Here is a 17,759-nt window from a genome sequence, read left to right as displayed (position 1 = left end):
TCTCAGGCCCACTCCCCGTCTGCTGAGTGATCTGGTCACTTCGGGGTCCAGGTTTCCACCTGCAGAGAGGAAAGGGTGAGTGGGAATATTTCAGGCTCCCTCTGCTTTGGGCCATTGCTGACACTTATGTACAACAAGGGTCCCAGCCCACCCTGTGCGCCTGTTGTGTGGGAGACCTCCTGCCCTGGAGGTTGGGACGGAGAAGGAAGGGGGCTGAGGTTAGGCAGGGAAGGTGGGGCGGCACATGCCCTGCCCCCTGAGCTAGGCCTGGGATCTGCTCTTCCCATAGAGATTTACCTGCAGTTTGGGGACACCATCGACCTTGCTCCCTGGGTTGTTCCTGAGAAAGCAGGTCACCATGACCACACGGTGAGTAAGGAGGGACTGCAGGTACTGTCCCCACCACAGAGCAGGAGCTTCTGGCCGCAGGCTGACCCCACCTGCTTCAGGTGTCAGCGGCCAGGGCTGGGTCCAGTGGCTACTCTAGGGAGTCCAGTTCCATTCCCAGCTCCGCTGCTAACCAGTTGACCTGGGGCAAGTCCCTTCCTTTTTCTGGTCTTTAATCCCTTTTGGTAAAGTGTGACCGTAGGACCCTGCCTTCTCCCAGGTCTCAGTCCTTGGACTCCACGCTTCTTCTGAGTCTGTTTCTCACTTGAATGGGTGCACTAGGTGAGGGATAACCATCCCTCTCTGGGTGGGTGAGCCCATGGGTCCTGCTTGCTGCCCGCACCAGTCTGTGACCAGGGCTGGACTGGAGCAGTGACCCGTCCATCTGGAAAAACTCACCAAGGCTGTGGAGTCTTGGGGTTGAAGGGTGGTGGGGGTCAAGGACTCGGACCAGCCACTCAGGCTTCTGGGACCAGCAGGGAGGAAGAGGCGGGTCCTCAGAGCAGGCCCTTTCCAGGGTCCCGGATTGTGCCTAGAGGAGGCCTCAGCTGGAGACTCAGGGATGAGTACCCACCGTGGGGGCCCAAGGGAGAGACTTAGGTCCCCTGAAAGTTCATGGCTGAAGGAGCTCATCGCCCTGGGGCCTGGGGAACCGGCCTGGCAGGAAGTCCTGAGGAAGATCCAGGAGTTCTCCCAATCGGTATGGACGGCGTGGCACCCACGGCAGGCAGGAGTCTTGCTCCCCAGCCCCCAGGGTGGGAGGAGCCCCTTCCTGTTTTATGGCTCCGCAAGGCAATTTCACAAGCCTTTTTCCAAGGCCCCTTCAGCTGGGGTCCTGGATAAGCGTTTCTGTTCCCTCCAGGCCCCTCGCTTGTCATGTGGGATTTTACCCAGGGTGAGCCCACCCTGCTGGGGTTGGAGACGCCTTTTTCCTACTTTGGTCTATAGAGATGATGGCCTTCTAGTTAAAGAGGGCCAAGGATGCACCTCAGCAGAAAGCACCTTCCTATCATGCCCAAGGCCTGGGTTTGATCCCCGGCACTGCGGGGAGAGGAGGGAGGAGTCAAAAGACCCTGGTTCGAATCCTCTTTGCCTCGCACTTGCTCCATGACCTTGAGCCAGCGTTCTCACTTTTCTCAGTCTTTGTTTCTCCGTCCCTGAAAGAGGAAAGCAGCGGCACTTACTTCAGAGAGCTGAGGGGATTTTGCCAGATAAGCCACTGCCCAGCCTTCTCTCCCTGTGTCCTTGCCCCTACAGGACCACCGAGACCCCTTCATGGTGGCCGACCTGGACGAGCTGGCCAGCCGCCATCAGGCTTTCCGCCAGGCCCTGCCAAGGGTCTGGCCCTTCTACTCGGTGAAGTCCAGCAGCAGCCCCTGGGTGCTGCGTGTCCTGGCTCCCTTGGGCACGGGCTTTGACTGTGCCAGCCAGGTGAGCCAGCGCCTGCTGCCGATCACCTCCCGACAGGCCTGTCACGTTCTGGGGGAGAAGGTCGTGGCCAGAATCTGCAGTGCCTGCTGTGTAGTGCTCGGCTGTTTTTGACAGAATAAACAAATGAACTACTGTGGTCCGCCTTCCACTGGGCCATGAGACGAGGGTGGACAGCCCAAGCTGGGCACAGGCTTCAAGCCTCAGGACACACTCCGACCTGGTACAGCCAGATTACTTTTCTGAGCCTCGGTTTCTTCCTCTTTAAAACATGGCCGAACGTGGTGGCGCATGCCTGGAATCCCAGCTACGAGGGAGGATCGCCAAGTTCAAGGCAAGCCTGGGAAACTTAGCAAGACCCTGTCTCAAATAAAAAGTAAAAAGGGCTGGGGGGGCTGGGGTTGTGGCTCAGTGGTAGAGCACTTGCCTGGCACATGTGAGGCACTGGGTTCGATTTTCAGCATTGCACATACATAAATAAAATAAAGGTCCATCGACAACTAAAATAATTGAAAAAAAGGGCTGGGGATGTAGCTCAATGGTAAAGTGCCCCCAAGGACCAAAAATGTGGCCAACTCTACTTTCCCAGGGCAGTGCCTGGCAGATAGTAGAGGTTCCATCAAGGGCAGCTCCATTTGCTTAGGCCAGTCTTCCCGTCCTCAAAGGGTAGAGGGTCAGCAAGATAACCCCAACTCCGGCTCTCACATGCCAGGCGGAGCTGGAGCATGTGCTGAGCCTGGGCGTGGCCCCCGTGTGCATCATCTATGCCAACCCCTGCAAGGCCAGCGCCCACATTCAGTATGCCGCCTGCCACAGGGTGAAGCTCCTGACCTTTGACAGCGAGGAAGAGCTGACCGAGGTGGCCCAGCACCACCCTGGGGCCGGGTGAGCAAACTTAAGAATTGGGTCAGTGGGCCAAAGCCTTCCGTGGTGCACACTGGTACCAAATAAACATTGCTTTTGTCTGCACAGACACTAGGCAGAGCCTGGCACACGGAGGTCTGGCACCGTGATGTCAAAGAAAATGTACTCGTATGGGCCGAGGGCACAGCTCAGTGGTAGAGCCCGCACAAAGCTCTGGGTTCAATCCCAGCACTGGAATAAAGGGAAAAGTACTCACTGGAGTCCGGCAGGGTCCACTTCTCAGGGTCCCTGTTTACGTGCTATGTAGTCTCGAGAAAGTTCCTTAGCAGCTCTGATTCTGCAGGTGTCTTTATGATTTTTATGCTCTTCCTGCTTGAGCCTGCCTGGCAGAGGAACTGGGGGACGGGGAGAGGAGGCGGGGGATGGTGGTAAAGCACCCAGGCCTCAGGGTTCATGGGTCTAAGTTCTCTTGCCACCCCTCCTGCGCTGCTGCAGGCTGGTCCTCCGGATATTGGCTGAGGACAGCAAGAGCAGATTCCCCTTGAACACCAAGTTTGGAGCCAGCCTGGAGGTTTGTGGACACCTGCTCACGACTGCCAGAGACCTGGGGCTGGCGGTGGTTGGAGCCAGGTGAGTGGCACTAGCCTTCCATGACGGGGAGGCAGGAGTCCTGGTGCCTCCCTGAGCGCCCCGCTTAATGCATGCCCTGGGCCAGCAGTGGCCTCTCTGGCCTCCCAGTGGCTTCTCTGGCCCGCCACAGTGCTCCATTTGTCTATAGCAATGGGGCTGGACGTTATCTGGGACCAGTGGAATCCAAGTGAGGCAGTGGCCTCCCGTGCAAAGTTTAAGGACCCACCAAAAAACCCTACTACTCTAGATAAAGAACTTAAAAAAAATCAAAGTTAATGCAAAAAAATCCAAATAAAGATTGATATCTTAAATAAAGATAGGGTTGGTATTGCAGATTTTCTTTTTGGCCTTGGGATAGATTATTGGTCTTGTCTTCATTTAAAAACTTTTTTTGTTTTTTGGTACCAGGGATTGAACTCAGGGCCACTCAACCACTGAGCCACATCCCCAGCCCTATTTTGTATTTTATTTAGAGACAGGGTCTCACTGAATTGCTTAGCAGCTCACCATTGCTGAGGCTGGCTTTGAACTCACAATCCTCCTGCCTCAGCCTCCCAAGCTGCTGGGATTACAGGCGTGAGCCGCTGAGCCTGGCTTCATTTAAAAAAAAAATTTTTTAAGGGGGGTGATTTTTTTCTTTCTCTTAATAATCTTTTAGTTGTCAATGTTTATTTGTTTGTTTATATGTGGTGCTGAGAATCAAACCCAGTGCCTCACACATGCTGGGCAAGCACTCTAACACTGAGCTACAACCCCAGCCCTTCATTTAAAATTTTTATGTTTTATTCTTCATGGATGTTTGCATTAATTTTGCTCTTTAAAATGTTGTATGAAAGTTGTGCACACCTGTAATCCCAGTGACTCGTGAGGCTGAGACAGGAGGAGTGCAAGTTTGAGGCCAGCCTCATCCACTTAGCAAGCCCCTAAGCAACTTAGCAAGACTCTGTCTCTGAATTTAAAAATAAAATTAAAAAGGGCTGGGGGTGTAACTCGTGGTAAAGTGTCCCTGGATTCAATTCCCAGTACTCCAAAAACAATAAATAAATAAATAAAATAAAAAATAAAAGATTGCATGAAGTATGATTTGCCTGGGTTACTTAGTGTTTTGGCGCCCCCCCTTAAAGCTTGCACTTGAGGAAATGTCTCACCTCGCCCATCCTGGCCCTGGTTGATTACTCAGCCCACCTTCTGGGGGCACTGGGAGTCAAGCTTCTGATGACATACGCTCCAAGGAGGGGAGAAGGGGAGACTCTGGGAGGGAGGCACTGGGAGGGACAGCTGGGGGAGACCCAGTTGTGAGTTCCCCAACTCTAGGATCCTCACGTGGGGTGTGTGCATCTCTGAGGACACCCGTGTGTATCCAAGGTTGCACATTTCCTGGGTGCCCACCTGGGCCAGTGTACTTGGGCACACAGAGGCATCTGCTCTGTGCTGGTCTCTGTTCTTTACCTTGGTCCGGGCACCAGCGGTCAGGGTTTCTGAATGCAGTCTCTCTTCTCGCTGACCCTTGCATTTCCATCTGGGTGTCTCCCGTGCCACTTGTCCCGGTGGTGCTCAGCTTCCACGTGGGCTCCGATTGCCAGACACCCCAGAGCTTCGCACAGGCTATTGCTGACTGCTGCCGCGTGTTTGAGATGGGTCATGGGGCCACGACAAGAGCCTCCTGGATCTCAGAGGGGGCTTCCCTGGAGCGGAGGGCTCTCAGCCTAAGTTTGAGGAGGTGCAAGAGATGGTCCCGGGGATCTGGGAGGGAGCCTGGTGACCCAGCGTGGGGTGGGGAACAGAATGTGAGCCTGAGAGCCCCGTGTTTGGGGAGTCCTTGTGCACACCTGGGGTTCGTCTGTGTTGGGAGACCGTGGCCTGACTGCGCATGCGTGCGTTCCTCCTGCGCCTCTTTAAACACGTTAGCTGCCGTCCCTGGCTGGGCTGCAGCCAGGCAGAAGCTTGCAGTCCCCAGACCCAGGGAACATTCTGTCTCTGCTCCTGTGTTGATTCAAATCCTCCGACCTCCACTTCTCAGGGCGCCTTCACTTCTCCTGCTGGGTGCCTTCGTCCTTCTGGGTCACTATTCCTACCTGCTCCTTCCTCAGTAAAAGGGGGTGAACAAACCTCTCCACATCCCTGCCACTGTCACCCAGGCAGAGGGAAACGGAGCAGGCTGAGCCCATTGTATAGGGACTGGCCACAGGAGAGGCTGGGTCTGTCCCTGCAGATGGCGAGTGTCATCAATGCTGCCCTGGCCCAGGACTTTCCCGAGGGGACTGGTGTCGAGGTCATCGCGGAGCCTGGACGCTTCTACATGGCGCCCGTCTGCACAGTCGCAGTCAAAGTCATCGGCAAGAAGGCGGTGCTGGAGCCCGGTGGGTGGGCAGGAGGGCACTGGGGCGGGAGGCCACTGGCCAGGCAGCCCCAGGCCCTGGGAGAGGATGGACAGCTGGTCTAGGCTTTGCCCCTGGTGCCTAATTACCAGGAAACGAGATTGGAATTGGGTTTAGAAATAAGCCCTTTACTGTCACTAACTTCTTATTTTCCCAAATAGACTGTGAAGTAAAGAATGAAGAAAAAAGATCTTCATTCTTCCTTAGTATCCAGTGAATTTATGCTGCATATATGAAGTTAAAGTCACAGAATAAGCTCAGGTCCCGACTCCCTTGAAATAATGTGTACCCTATAACTAAGCCTAGTAAATCCTCCCTCCCTCCCTCCCTCCCTCCCCGCTCCTTCTCTTCCTTCTTTCCTTCCTTCCTTCCTTTTTGCAGTGCTGGGGATGGACCCCAGGCCTTTGCACATGCTAAGTAAGCCCTCTACCACTGAGTTACTTACAGCTACAGCCCCAAACTAGTAAATTCTTTAAGCAAGAGAACAGCTACAAATTCATATAACAAAAACTAGAGGGAGTGTATACAAATTCTCACAACAAGTAAATCAAAGCAATATTCTTATGACCATATCCTGAGGATTCTGGTCCACAGGATGATAGTGACCCTCCTGACAGAGAGATCATCTGTCACAAGAGTCTTTCTGTTGTCGGTATCTTTTGTGGGTGGTGAAAGTGGGGTGGTTTGCTGTTCTCATTTTCATGATGAAATGGAGAACATTACTAGATTCAATCCACTGTGGCTTGGTGAAAATTGACATATCAATGTTTACAAATCTCTTTAATCTCCTTCCTTATCCTTTTGACAAATGATTGGCCACGGTTTCCTAATCCCAAAGGCATTTGTGTCAAACAATTTCATTTCCTTGCAGAACATCTCAGTCAAGAACATTATAATGTAATATAGGTGGTGCATGCCTATAATTCCAGAAGCTTGGGAGGCTGAGGCAAGTTCAAAGCCAGCCTCAGCAACTTAGCGAGACCCTGAGCAACTTAGTGAGACCCTGTCTCAAAACAAAAAATAAAAAGGGCTGGTGATGTGGCTCAGTGGTAAGGTGCCCCTGAGTTCAATCTCCAGTACCAAATAATAATAATAATAGTAATAATAATAATAATAATGTAAAGCATATTATTTTAGCCATCATTTCTCCAAAGTCTGAGTTACAGGTTTTTGGAGCTGGTTATTTATGTCCACAATAGCAAGAGCTGCCAATTAGTATGGATCAATGATGTGTGCACTATATATTTTATCTCATTTCTGCTCAATGATCCGTGAGGTGGCTTCAGGTCATTCCCATTAAACAGGTGGAGATGTTGAGGCACAGAGAGGGGAAGGCTTTGTGCAAGGAGGCGGCACAGCCAGTTAGTGGCATGGCTGGCCCCAGGCCCGTCTGACTCCAGTGCTGGTGTATTTGCCCCACGTGCCCAGCAGGGGCTGTCTCCTCAGGGCTGTCAGGAGGAACTATCCAAAACTGACTCAGGGTCCATGGGCTAGGGCTGGGGCTGAGGAGAGAAGCTCCATAACAGCAGAGGGAGGCAGGGGAGGAGCAAAGAGGAGACTGACAGCAGCAAGAAGTTGGTGAGGAAAACTTGGGGAGAGAAAGTCACTATTCAGAAAGACCTGAGCATCTAAGTAGTAGCTGAAATTACCCCAAGCGCTACCAGAAATTAGTGTAAAATTCTGAGTTGGGATTCAAAAGGCAATATTCTGAGTATAGTCTAAAGACTGTGAAGAAACTGGTTTGGTCGGAGGTCATGTCCAGAGGACGTGGGGGTCAGCAGCCAGGGAGAAAGTTGCCACAGGCTTACATCAGCAATATCATTAGAGGTGGTGAGTTTAGATGGAGGGAGGTGAGAATCATGCACTAGTTGGTGCCCATTAGAGTTGGGCACTGTTTTAAAATGTAGCCAGGATTTATAAGACGTAGACTCAGGAAGGACTGTCGTATGCGTAGTTTACTAGAGACAGGAGCCATCACACCAGGGCAGGACCACGTGGGAAAGCACCACGGTTGGTCAGGAGGCATAAGGAGAGAGTGGAAAGGGGTCTTCATCGTGACTTTGAAGGAAGGAATGGACAAGGCTGGCACACCGTGCAGGCAGGCTTAGGACTGGCCAGTTTCAATTGTTTAGAAGATCCCGGGGTTTAAGGACTGTGCCTGGTCCTTGGCCCTGCAGGAATCAGAACCCCGGGAAAAGGCAGGGGTCCTTTGCTGTTGCTAAGAATGAGCTCCTCTGGGAGGACCACGCCCTCAGGCATGGTCAGAGCACCAAGAACACACAAAAAATAAAAATGTTCCTCCAGGCACCCCTGCCAGGAAGGAAACAGCACACCCTGAAGGAGCAAGCAGAACAGAACCAACTCAGCCAGGTGTGGCCGAGCTCACTGAAATCCCAGCAACTGGGGAGGCTGAGGCAGGAGGCTCACCATTGAGTGAGGCCATTTCAAAATTAAAAAAATACACAGGGTTGGGGATGTAGCTCAGTGATCGAGTGCCCCTGGGTTCAACCCCCAGACTTGCAAAACAAATGGGACGGTCACACAAAGGCCCTTTGCCCCCTCTTCTGCCCTGACTCAGCAGGTGCTCAGGAACCTGGTCCAAGGCAAAGACTTGAGATGAATCCCAGTCCTGCCCACATTCCCCTGTGGACTTCTGGCAAGACTTAGTTTCCCCCACTGTAAAGCAAGGACCATTGTATCTACTCAGGGCGTAGTTAAGTGTATTAAACAGACACATGTGGAGGCCTAGAACAATCCCTGAGCTCTCATGCATGTGCTCTGCTGGAGAGACCAGAAGGAGAGTGTGTGCCCGAGGACAGGCTAGCCATGCATGGGAAGGAGGACCAGGAACAGGAGTTACCCAGCTCTGGGCAGAGGGTCTGCGCCTCTCCCAAGGGTGCTGGGGCTCTTGCGTGAAGTCAGTAGAGAGACCTGGCCAAGCACACCTCAGTCCAGCCAACCCCTGCTCACAGGAGGCCTCTGGAAGCTGCTCTACTACCTCAATGAGGGCTGGTATGGTTCCTTCCGCATCTTCCTCAGGGAGCCAGTCCTCAGGACACCCATCGTAGTGAAGGTAAGGGGTGTAAGCTTGGACGGGCTCGGCGGGCTCAATGGCAGGACCAAATGTAAGCTCGGCGGGTCTCGGCGGGCACAGTTAGCAGCCAAATAAAGTGGGACAGAAAAGTGGCCAAAGCAAGCTTTATTGGAATTTGGCTCTCGGGGGAAATTCCCAGACCCCTGGGATATAGGAACCCGGAGAAAATCGCACATGGACCTGGCTGCCCAGGGTTTTTATAGACTGGGATGGGGAGGGGGTCCTGTTGAGTGACAGGTGGGTGTGAGGGTCAGTGGAACTTTCCATCCACCTTGCTGCGAACTTTCTGGTCACCTTTGGTGGGCTGGTCTTTGTTCTAGCTGCTCAGCTGTGCCCCCTACAGTCGCCTAATTTCCGACCTAACAAGGGGGCCCTTGTGTGACTCCGGCACCTGCCAGGCCCTGAGACTACCACCAGGTCCCCGCCCCTGCTCTGAGAGGCAGGAAGAGGTGCAGGATCTCCGATAAAGCACGATTCTAAAAGTTATCACACCAGGAGTGTGTGCGGGGATCTGCATGTTCGCCCATGTGTGTTTCCTCGCCGGGCCTGTGATCGCACCTGCGCGGGTACCTGGGTGCACAGGTGCGTGGGTCTGCGGAGGTTGCACACCTGTGGCTCTGGGCGTTTCCAGAATATTTGAATGTTGAAGGCCCAGGAGACTTCAAGAGGAATGGTCCTCCAACTGCTCCACAGGAGCGGCTCCGGAAGCTTTAGAGCCCAGTGCCCAGGCCATGCCCTCAGACCACTTAAATCAGAATTTCTCGGGGCCTGGGGGCCTGGCATCAGCCTTGTTAAGACTCCCCGGGTGGCTCCAGGCTTCATGCCCTGAGGGACTAATGAATAAAACCTTTGCATGCTAGAGTTGGAAAACGGACTTTCTGGAGTGGCAGGGCTGGGGTGTGGCGCCTCAGAGAACATGCTCTGCCATCGCAGTGTCTTCATTCGGCTCAGTGTGTATGATTCCCACGGTGTGCAGGGAGCACCGCCTGGCACAGAGTGGCCACCCAATCGTGGTTCCTGTGGCTGGATGACAGCGTCCTGGCTGGTGCGTGGCCACTTGTGCCCGGGGGCACACCCTGGGCCTGGGGAGTGGGTGGGGACTGGGCGCTCTTGCTTCTCTGACCCCGCCCCCTCGCTCCCTGTAGGAGGTCCTCTCAGAGCCCCGCCTCTGCCCCTGCACCCTCTTCCACCCCACGTGTGATACCTTTGATGGGCTCTCCTAGGAGGAGGTGTGGCTTCCCGAGCTGGACGTGGGCGACTGGCTCATCTTCCCGGCCTTCCCGGCGCGGGCCCTACACCTGCTGCATGAGCTCCACCTCCAATGGCTTCCTGCCTGCGGCAGTTCACTGTGCCCTGGGCCCCCAGCGCAGGTGTCTGGAGGGGTTGGAGGAAGGGCGCTGGGGCACTCTCACCAGGTCTGAAGTCCGAGGTTCCCGGGGCAGCCCAGACCCTTCTTGCTGTGACCATTTGTAACTGCTTCCCGAGTTCTCTGGTTCGCATTCAGGTGACGCTTCCCCACCTGCCTCAGGCTGACTCACAGACCTGCCCTGGAGTCCTTTCTCTGCCTGGTCTCAGGTTGGTCCCTGAGGAGGTGGAGGGACTGACGCTATGACCGCCACAACCTTTTCACAGGAGCCTGCTGGAGATGGCGCCTTAGGCCAGTGCCTTGGTGAGGCCCGGGAAGCTCGGGTGGGGAGGAGTGCTCCTGGAGGGGGAGGAGTGCTCCTGGAGGAGGGAGGAGTGCTCCTGGAGGGGGGAGGAGTGCTCCTGGAGGAGGCTGGGCATTGTTTTTGGTTTTGTGTGTTCCTCTTTGGATGGTGCTGGGGCTGGAACCCAGGGACTCAAGTGCTAGGCAAGTGCACCGCCCCAGCCCTGAGAAGGCCATCTTACACCACTGTGGGTGGTGGTGGTGGCTAAGGAACTTGCCCAGCACAAGGCTTGTGCCCTGCAGGTCCTGGGTCACTGACAGGACCCTGGATTTCTTTCCTCCCTCCTCTGTCCAGTTTGTGGGTGCTGCTGAAATGGTTTACTTGAACTGGAGATGCCTCCAGCTCTGGCTTTGTCGTCAGACTGGCCCCACCATGTACTGGCACGTGGTCAGAGCCTCGATTTCCCCTCCTATGATGTGAGGACAGTAATTCCCTCTCACAGGGCTGACAGAGGGCTAAGGAAGATGATGTGAATTCTCCCAAGGACCATTCATGTCCAGGACCCTGCCTCTGGCTGGACAGGGCCTTCCAGAGGTCACCCCCTGCCCCACAGTGTGGGCATCCTCAGAGGGCATGTGCAGCACCTGGCCACACAGCTGATGGACCAGGCCCAGAGCTCCCTCAGGCCTGACCTTGACCTCAGAGGAGCCCCAGATGGAAAGGTTGGATGGATGAGGTGGGGCTACAGAGGATTCTAAAGTAGAGCAGATGCTAGTGCCATCCCTAGGCACTTTTCAAGGTTAAAAGTAATATTTGGGGCCAGGTGTGATGGCTCACCCCTGCAATTCCAGCAACTCAGGAGGCTGAGGCAGGAGGATCACAAGTTCAAGGCCAGGCTCAACAATTTAGTGAGGCCCCAAGCAACTTAACAAGACCCTGTCTCAAAATTAAAATTAAAAGGGCTGGGGATGTGGCTCTGTGGTTAAGTGCCCCTGGGTTCAATCCCTGGTAACAAAATGAATAAATAGTATCTGGAGTTTTAAGCTTAAAAAAATATGTATCCTGCAGGGAAGGACATTGGCAGAGGGGAGGGGAGGAACACCCAGATGACCACCCTGCAGTGAGAGAGGGGACTGGACTTGGGGCCCACGCCATCTCCTGTGTGTCTCCCAGTTGCCTTATGAGGGCTGTCGTGGACCTACAGCCTCTGCAAATGGTGCTCCCTGCCTGCTGGAGAAGTGCCACCAATCCTGCGTCTGCCTCCTCAGCCTAGTCAAGGCCAGAAACTCTTTGTGGGCTGAAGAACATTTACCCCCAACATCTGAGGAAAAGGTGGGCTGCGGATGCCCCTTGTGGAAGCCGGAGGGTCCAGAGAGCCTGCTGGACACTGTGCTTCTCATTGGCTCTCCCCAGGGCCTTCAAATTGGGTGTGGAAATGTCCACCTCTACCCCTCAGAGGTGTTTGGGAGTACAGATATGAGTGGGCTTTGGGGAAAATACAAAGTTGTGTTCAGGTGCAAGAGATGGTTGGTGTGTTTTGTTTGCCCTGTGGGTGCTATCCTGTGGGATTGTGGATAATGATCCATCGTCCATCCATCACCCATCCATCCATCACCCATCCATCACCCATCCGCCAACCATCCACCATCCATCCATCCATCGTCTACACATCCATCATCCATTTGCCTATCCATCCATCCATCCATCTACCCATCATCCATCATCTGTCCATCCATTCATCCATCTATCCATCCATCATCCATCCACCCATCCATTCATCCATCCATCCATTCACCCATCCACCCATCCACCCATCCACCCATTCATCCATCCATTTATCTATCCATCCATCATCCAGCCTCTCAATAACAATGTGAGGGCCTCTTCTGCCTGGCCTTACTCTAGGCACAGGTGACACAGGACAAACAAGACAGGTAAGAACCCGCACCGGTAGAGCTCACCTTCCTGGTGAGAAAGACAGAGCTTAGAAAAACAGATACATCAATGACAAAATGAAGTGGAAACACAGGTGCTGTGAAGAAAAATAAAACAGGAGGAGCAAGTGACAGAGGGCAGCGGCAGGGGTCAGGTAGCCTCTCTGCGGGGGTGAGGCGTGAGCAGAGCCCTGGAGGAAGAGAGGTCAGCAGGCTCAAAGGTCGGGGTGGAGAGCAAACGGGAGGACAGGAGCCCAGTGTGGGTAGTGGGGGCGGAGGGGAGGGCAAGGGGATGTGGCGGGAAGGGTCTGGGCTGCCCCTGTCCAGCCTGTGGTGAGCCAAGACTTTGAGGTGATTGGAGCAGGAGAGAAACTGTGACTCAGCACGAGGTTGTGCCCCACAGTAGTGATGAGGGCAGCTGGTGGCGCTTGCCTGTAATCCCAGCCACTTGGGAGGCTGAGGTGAGAGGATCACAAGTTCAAGGCCCACCTGGGCAACTTAGCGAGGCCCTGTCTCCAAATAAATAAAAATGTCTGGGGATGCGGCAGCCCTGGCTTCAATCCCCAGACTGGGGGGTCAGGGAGAGAGGAGGACGTGGAGCGGCCATAGTGGTGGAGGGGGTGAGACGCAGTCAGGATCAGCACGCGCCTTGAAGGTGGAACCGAGAGAATTTGCTGAGGCAGCAGGTGAGGCAAAGAGGAGTCAAGTTCAACTCCAGGGTTTGGGGCTGGAGTTGCCCTGCTGGGGACCTGGGAGACTCCTAAGCAGGTTAGGAGTGCTGAAATAAGCCACCAGACCTCCTCCAGATACAACAATCTGCTCTCCTGGGAGAGGTGGGGTGAGACACACACCGGGAGCGGCTGGCATTGGTGACCTTGGAATTCCCGGAACCAAGGAGAGGAGCCATCCATAAAGAAGAGACAGTCACAGAATTTAAGAGAACTCCAAGAGGGACCGACCGCTCAGCCGAGTCCAGAGTGCTGAGAAGCGGGACACAGCCCGGTCACCAGGGAGGTTTGGCCTCCAGCTGCGCCCCGCTGCGTGGGTGCAGGTGCAGAGCTGGAAGCTGAGGTAGACCCAGGGAGGCGGGGACGGCTTGAGTGTGAGGTGGCCCCGGGCTCTTCACAGGTCCAGGCTCCATACACGGTGCCACCTCATGGCCCCCGCAGCCCTCCAAGCTTTGCCTGCCTGGCGCAGCATGTCATTCATTCACAGCTTTTACCTGCCACAGACTCGGAGAGACACCACTGCCCAGGAGCCAATGGCCCTGGGTCGTCACGAGTCAGGAAATGTCAGAGCCAGAATTTGAAAGCAAATGTCTTCGGTGTTCTCCGTTCAGGACCTCAGCGCTTGCTCTCTGTGTATAAGAAAGCCCTGCGTCCCACATGGCGAAAATACGCAATTCTTCTGGCTCTTGGGAGATTAAAGTTGGGGTCCTTGGTGCTCTGGGGGGTTGAAGCTGTGTCACCATTCATCCACAGGGACTTGCTGCCACCCACTGGCCTCGCTCAGTGTTGCACCCAAGTGGAGCTGGGGATGTGCTGTCTGGGGCTTACCAGGGCTGGTTGAAAGGGCTGTGTGTGGTGGGGGCGTTGTTTGTGTTTTGTTTGGTTGGGGTTCTTCAGCAGTGTTGGGAATCAAACCCAGAGCCTCGTGCGTGCTAAGCCAGCATCCTCCACTGAGCCACACACAGTCCAGACAGGTGGTTGAAACAGCCTCCTGCGCTTGCCTGTTCTGTCCGCTCAGCAGTACCTCCTGCTAGCTACTCAACATCTACGCTGTGTCAGACATGAGCAGGCACCAAGACGGGGTTGGAATAAGAGGGGAGAGGTCATGCTCGTTAATACGGACATTCCATGTGGGTAGGGGAGGGACAGATAATAAAGAAGACCAAGAGCATGACAGGTCGTAAGCGGTACCACAGTGAATTCAGAGAGTGACTGGAGAGGGTGACTGGGAGGCAGCACTTGGGGAGACACCAGACAGCGGGGAGGACCAGCCAGGGAGGAGGACCAGCCAGGGAGACAGCCCAGCAAGAGGCCACAGTGCCAAGGCCCGGAGGGTTTGAAAGATTTAGGTGGGTTCAGGGAAGGCCCATGCCTAAGTCACGCAGAGATCTTTGTAGAAAGTTCTCCAGGGAGCTGGGCCTGGTGGTGTACACCTGTAATCCCAGCAACTCAGGAAGCTAAGGCAGGAGGATCACAAGTTCAAAGCCAGCCTCAGCAAGTTAGTGAGGCCTAAAACAACTTAACAAGACCCTGTCCCTAAATAAAATAAAAGAAAGGGTCGGGGATGTGGCTCAGTGGTTAAGCACCCCTGGGATCAATCCCTGGTACCAAAATAAATAAATAAATAAATGTTCTCCAGGGATGGTGATGCCATTGGCCTTCTGTCAATCAGTCCCTACCCTGCTGACCCTTGAAACTCTCCTCTCTTGGCTTGAGTGACTCCAGTGGTGGGGAAAACTGTTTTTATTTTCCTGTGAAAATTGAAGCTTAACAACTAACAAAAAGATGTTACTGGTTTAAAGGAACCCATGGACATTATGTCAAAAGCTAAGACAAGAAATACTGTCCTGCAGAGGCAAAGGTCAAGCTCCTCATTTCTGGGCAGGGCATAGGAGCAAAAGTGTAAGAGACTTGGATGAGATGCCATTAGTCTTGTTTGGAGCTATTGCTGTGTTGTAAATGTGTGTTCAGGACCCTGTCTACTGCTAATGGTGAGCTATTCTTGCAAACAAAATGAATATTTATAAGTTGATATATATGTGTGTGTTTTATATATATGTGTATATATATATATATATGTGTGTGTGTGTGTGTGTGTGTATTTATAGTATGAGCATGCTTTATTCACATCCTGTGAATGGTGTTCCAAGAAATAAGTTGTGGAAGTAAGATATGCCCTTAAATTGGCAATTTCAACATGCTGCTCAAACACTAGCTCATTAAGTTAGCTGGTGTTTTCCAGCATATGAATATTTGCTATAGGTTATAGTTCTTTGTAAAACAAAATATTTTCTCCTTAAAAAAGAGAAAATTCTACAAAGCTGCATGCATCATAATAACTAACTTGAAGATGAGTTTGGACATACTCTAACAATTCAACCAGCCTCCATGACATCGAAATCAAAATATCTATGTCTGCAATACTGAAAGGGCTGGGGGTGTAGGTCAGCGGGAGGGCACTTGCCTAGCATGCATGAGGCCCTGGATTCTAGCCCCAGCAGAGGCGGTGGATTCTAGCCCCAGCAGAGGCGGTGGTGGCGGGGAGGGGAGATTGTTGAATAGGGCAATTATTACTTTGTGCGTTTTAAACTTTAATTTTGAGAATAACTTTTAAAGCCAGGTGTGGTACTGCATGCCTGTAATCTAGTGACTCAGGAGGCTGAGGCAGGAGAATCAAGATCAAGGCCAGGCTTAGCAATTTAGCAAGACCCACAGCAATTTTGGGAGACCCTCTCTAAAAATTAAAAAGACTGGGGATACAGCTCAGTGGTACATTACTCCTGGGTTCAATTCCCAATTACCCATTCCCGAAATATCATAACATTTGTGATATTATCATTCAATTTTAAAGAGAATTTTTGTTTGGCATTTACTTTGAGGTCATGTTCCCTTCTTTTATCAAATGTCTGTAAAATGAAGAGGTCATTTTTAACATGTTGTGAAAATAAATCATCTTGTTATTGTAAATTGGCTTATATAATAATAAGCCATGCATTTGTTATTTTGTGAGTTGTTTCAAACAGAAAGTATCTGAAATTTCCTTCTCGAGGAAAAATGTTTACTATTTATTCCTATGGTCAATCATTCTTTTTTCAAAACACATCAGCAAAGTGTTAGGGCAAATGCAGAACAATGTGTGGTTTTAGGAATGTCCTGGAATTCTGATTTCTTATATTGAAATCCCAAAGGCTAATGTCTGCTGGGAATTTGAAAAACCTTTTTTTTTTTTAAATAATTGTTTTAGTTGTCAATGAATCCTTTATTTATTTATTTTCATGTGATGCCGAGTATCGAACCCAGGGCCTCACACATGCCAGGCAAGCGCTCTACCACTGAGCCCCAGCCCCTGAAAACCCTTTATGAAGTTGTACCTGTAACATCTCCTGCATCTGAGTTTCCATCTCATCCCCAGGCAACTACTTCAACCATCATCTCTTTGTCCTCTCTTCTGACCTTGGGGGTCAACCTCCAGCTCCTCTCACCCAGGCAGACTGGAGGAATCTGTCTGCACAAAATCCTTCCCTGTCCCTCACCCCTTCCCCAGAATGCTCAGAATGCATCCGGGACAGCTATGTCAAAACATCTGGCAGTTTCTTAAAGCTGCCGATGAGCAGAAATCATCCAGATAAACGGAATCCAATCTCTCAGAGCTAAAACCAGGAACTGCCTGTTTAGTAAGTAGTCAGGAGGATTCTGTTTTAAAAAACATTTTCATGATTAAATATAATACAAATGTGGGAAATCACAATAAACAAATGTCTGTATAGTTTAATCAGCCACCATAAGGCAAAGACCCGGTCTCCACCACCACTGTCTGGAGGCAAAAACTTGTTGATCACCCCAGGAACTCTCCAGGCGCTCCTCCCGGGCACCGCCCGTTCCTCTGCACCCCGGGAGCAACCATCCCCTGACTCCTGCTTTGCCTGTGTTTTATGTGTATGGTTTTGTTTCTGAATGGATTCACCCCATTTTGCTTGTTTGAATGTGTCTTCAAATCTCCTTTAATCCTTGGCTCCTTTCCCATTTCTTCTCTTCTTATAATTCATGTCAGTGCAACTCGATTGTCGTCTTAAAGAGTTTCTTTCCCAGTCCTTGGCAATTGCACACCCATGGTGCAGGTACTCTGTTCCCCTCTCCTCAAATGTCCTATTTATTGCTGTACAATTGAATCTAGAAGCATCAACAGATTTATGTCTGTCTATTTAAGTTTGAGACAGGGTCTCCCTGAGTTGCTGAGGCTGGCCTCTAACTTGCAATTCTCCTGCCTTAGCCCCCAGAGTGGCTGGGATTATAAGTATGCAGCGCTGTGCCTGGCTGCTTTTATTTTTATTTTTTTGATAAACTGAGATGATGTGTGTTCGGAGACTCCTAGAGTTCCGTCCTCTTTCTCCTCTTCTACGTTTCTTGCCTCAGACTTGAAATCAGTTCAGATAACTTGGGTAAATATCCACAAGTGGAATTGCTAGTTCCTAAGGTAGATAAATAATAAATGCATAGCATTCTGAGAATCTGAGTTTTCTGGGGTTGGTCTACTTTTGTACACTCCCACCAGCAATGTGTGAAAGTCTCAGCTGCTCCAAATTTAGTATTGTTAACCCTTTCCTTAATGTTGACCATGGTAGTGGCGTGAAATATGATCTCGTCGTGTTTGAAGTTAATTTGAATTT

At 52.0% G+C, this 17,759-nt stretch overlaps 1 protein-coding gene across 1 annotated transcript; it reads left to right on the top strand.

The window, feature by feature from the left end:
- The first annotated feature begins 949 nt into the window (after positions 1-949).
- LOC124965225 (antizyme inhibitor 2-like) lies at positions 950-11,942 on the top strand. Its single transcript, XM_047526023.1, is given in 12 exon segments — positions 950-1,087; positions 1,645-1,818; positions 2,528-2,700; positions 3,175-3,309; positions 4,868-4,947; positions 4,950-5,029; positions 5,522-5,669; positions 8,660-8,760; positions 9,927-10,067; positions 10,069-10,196; positions 10,414-10,450; positions 11,499-11,942. Coding segments are annotated over 11 exon segments (1,323 nt in total). The 3' UTR covers positions 10,439-10,450; positions 11,499-11,942.
- Positions 11,943-17,759: the final 5,817 nt, after the last annotated feature.

Source organism: Sciurus carolinensis, chromosome 1, assembly GCF_902686445.1.
Source record: "Sciurus carolinensis chromosome 1, mSciCar1.2, whole genome shotgun sequence".
Classification (NCBI taxonomy): Eukaryota; Metazoa; Chordata; class Mammalia; order Rodentia; family Sciuridae; genus Sciurus; species Sciurus carolinensis.
This window is presented reverse-complemented; position numbering and strand designations above follow the sequence as displayed.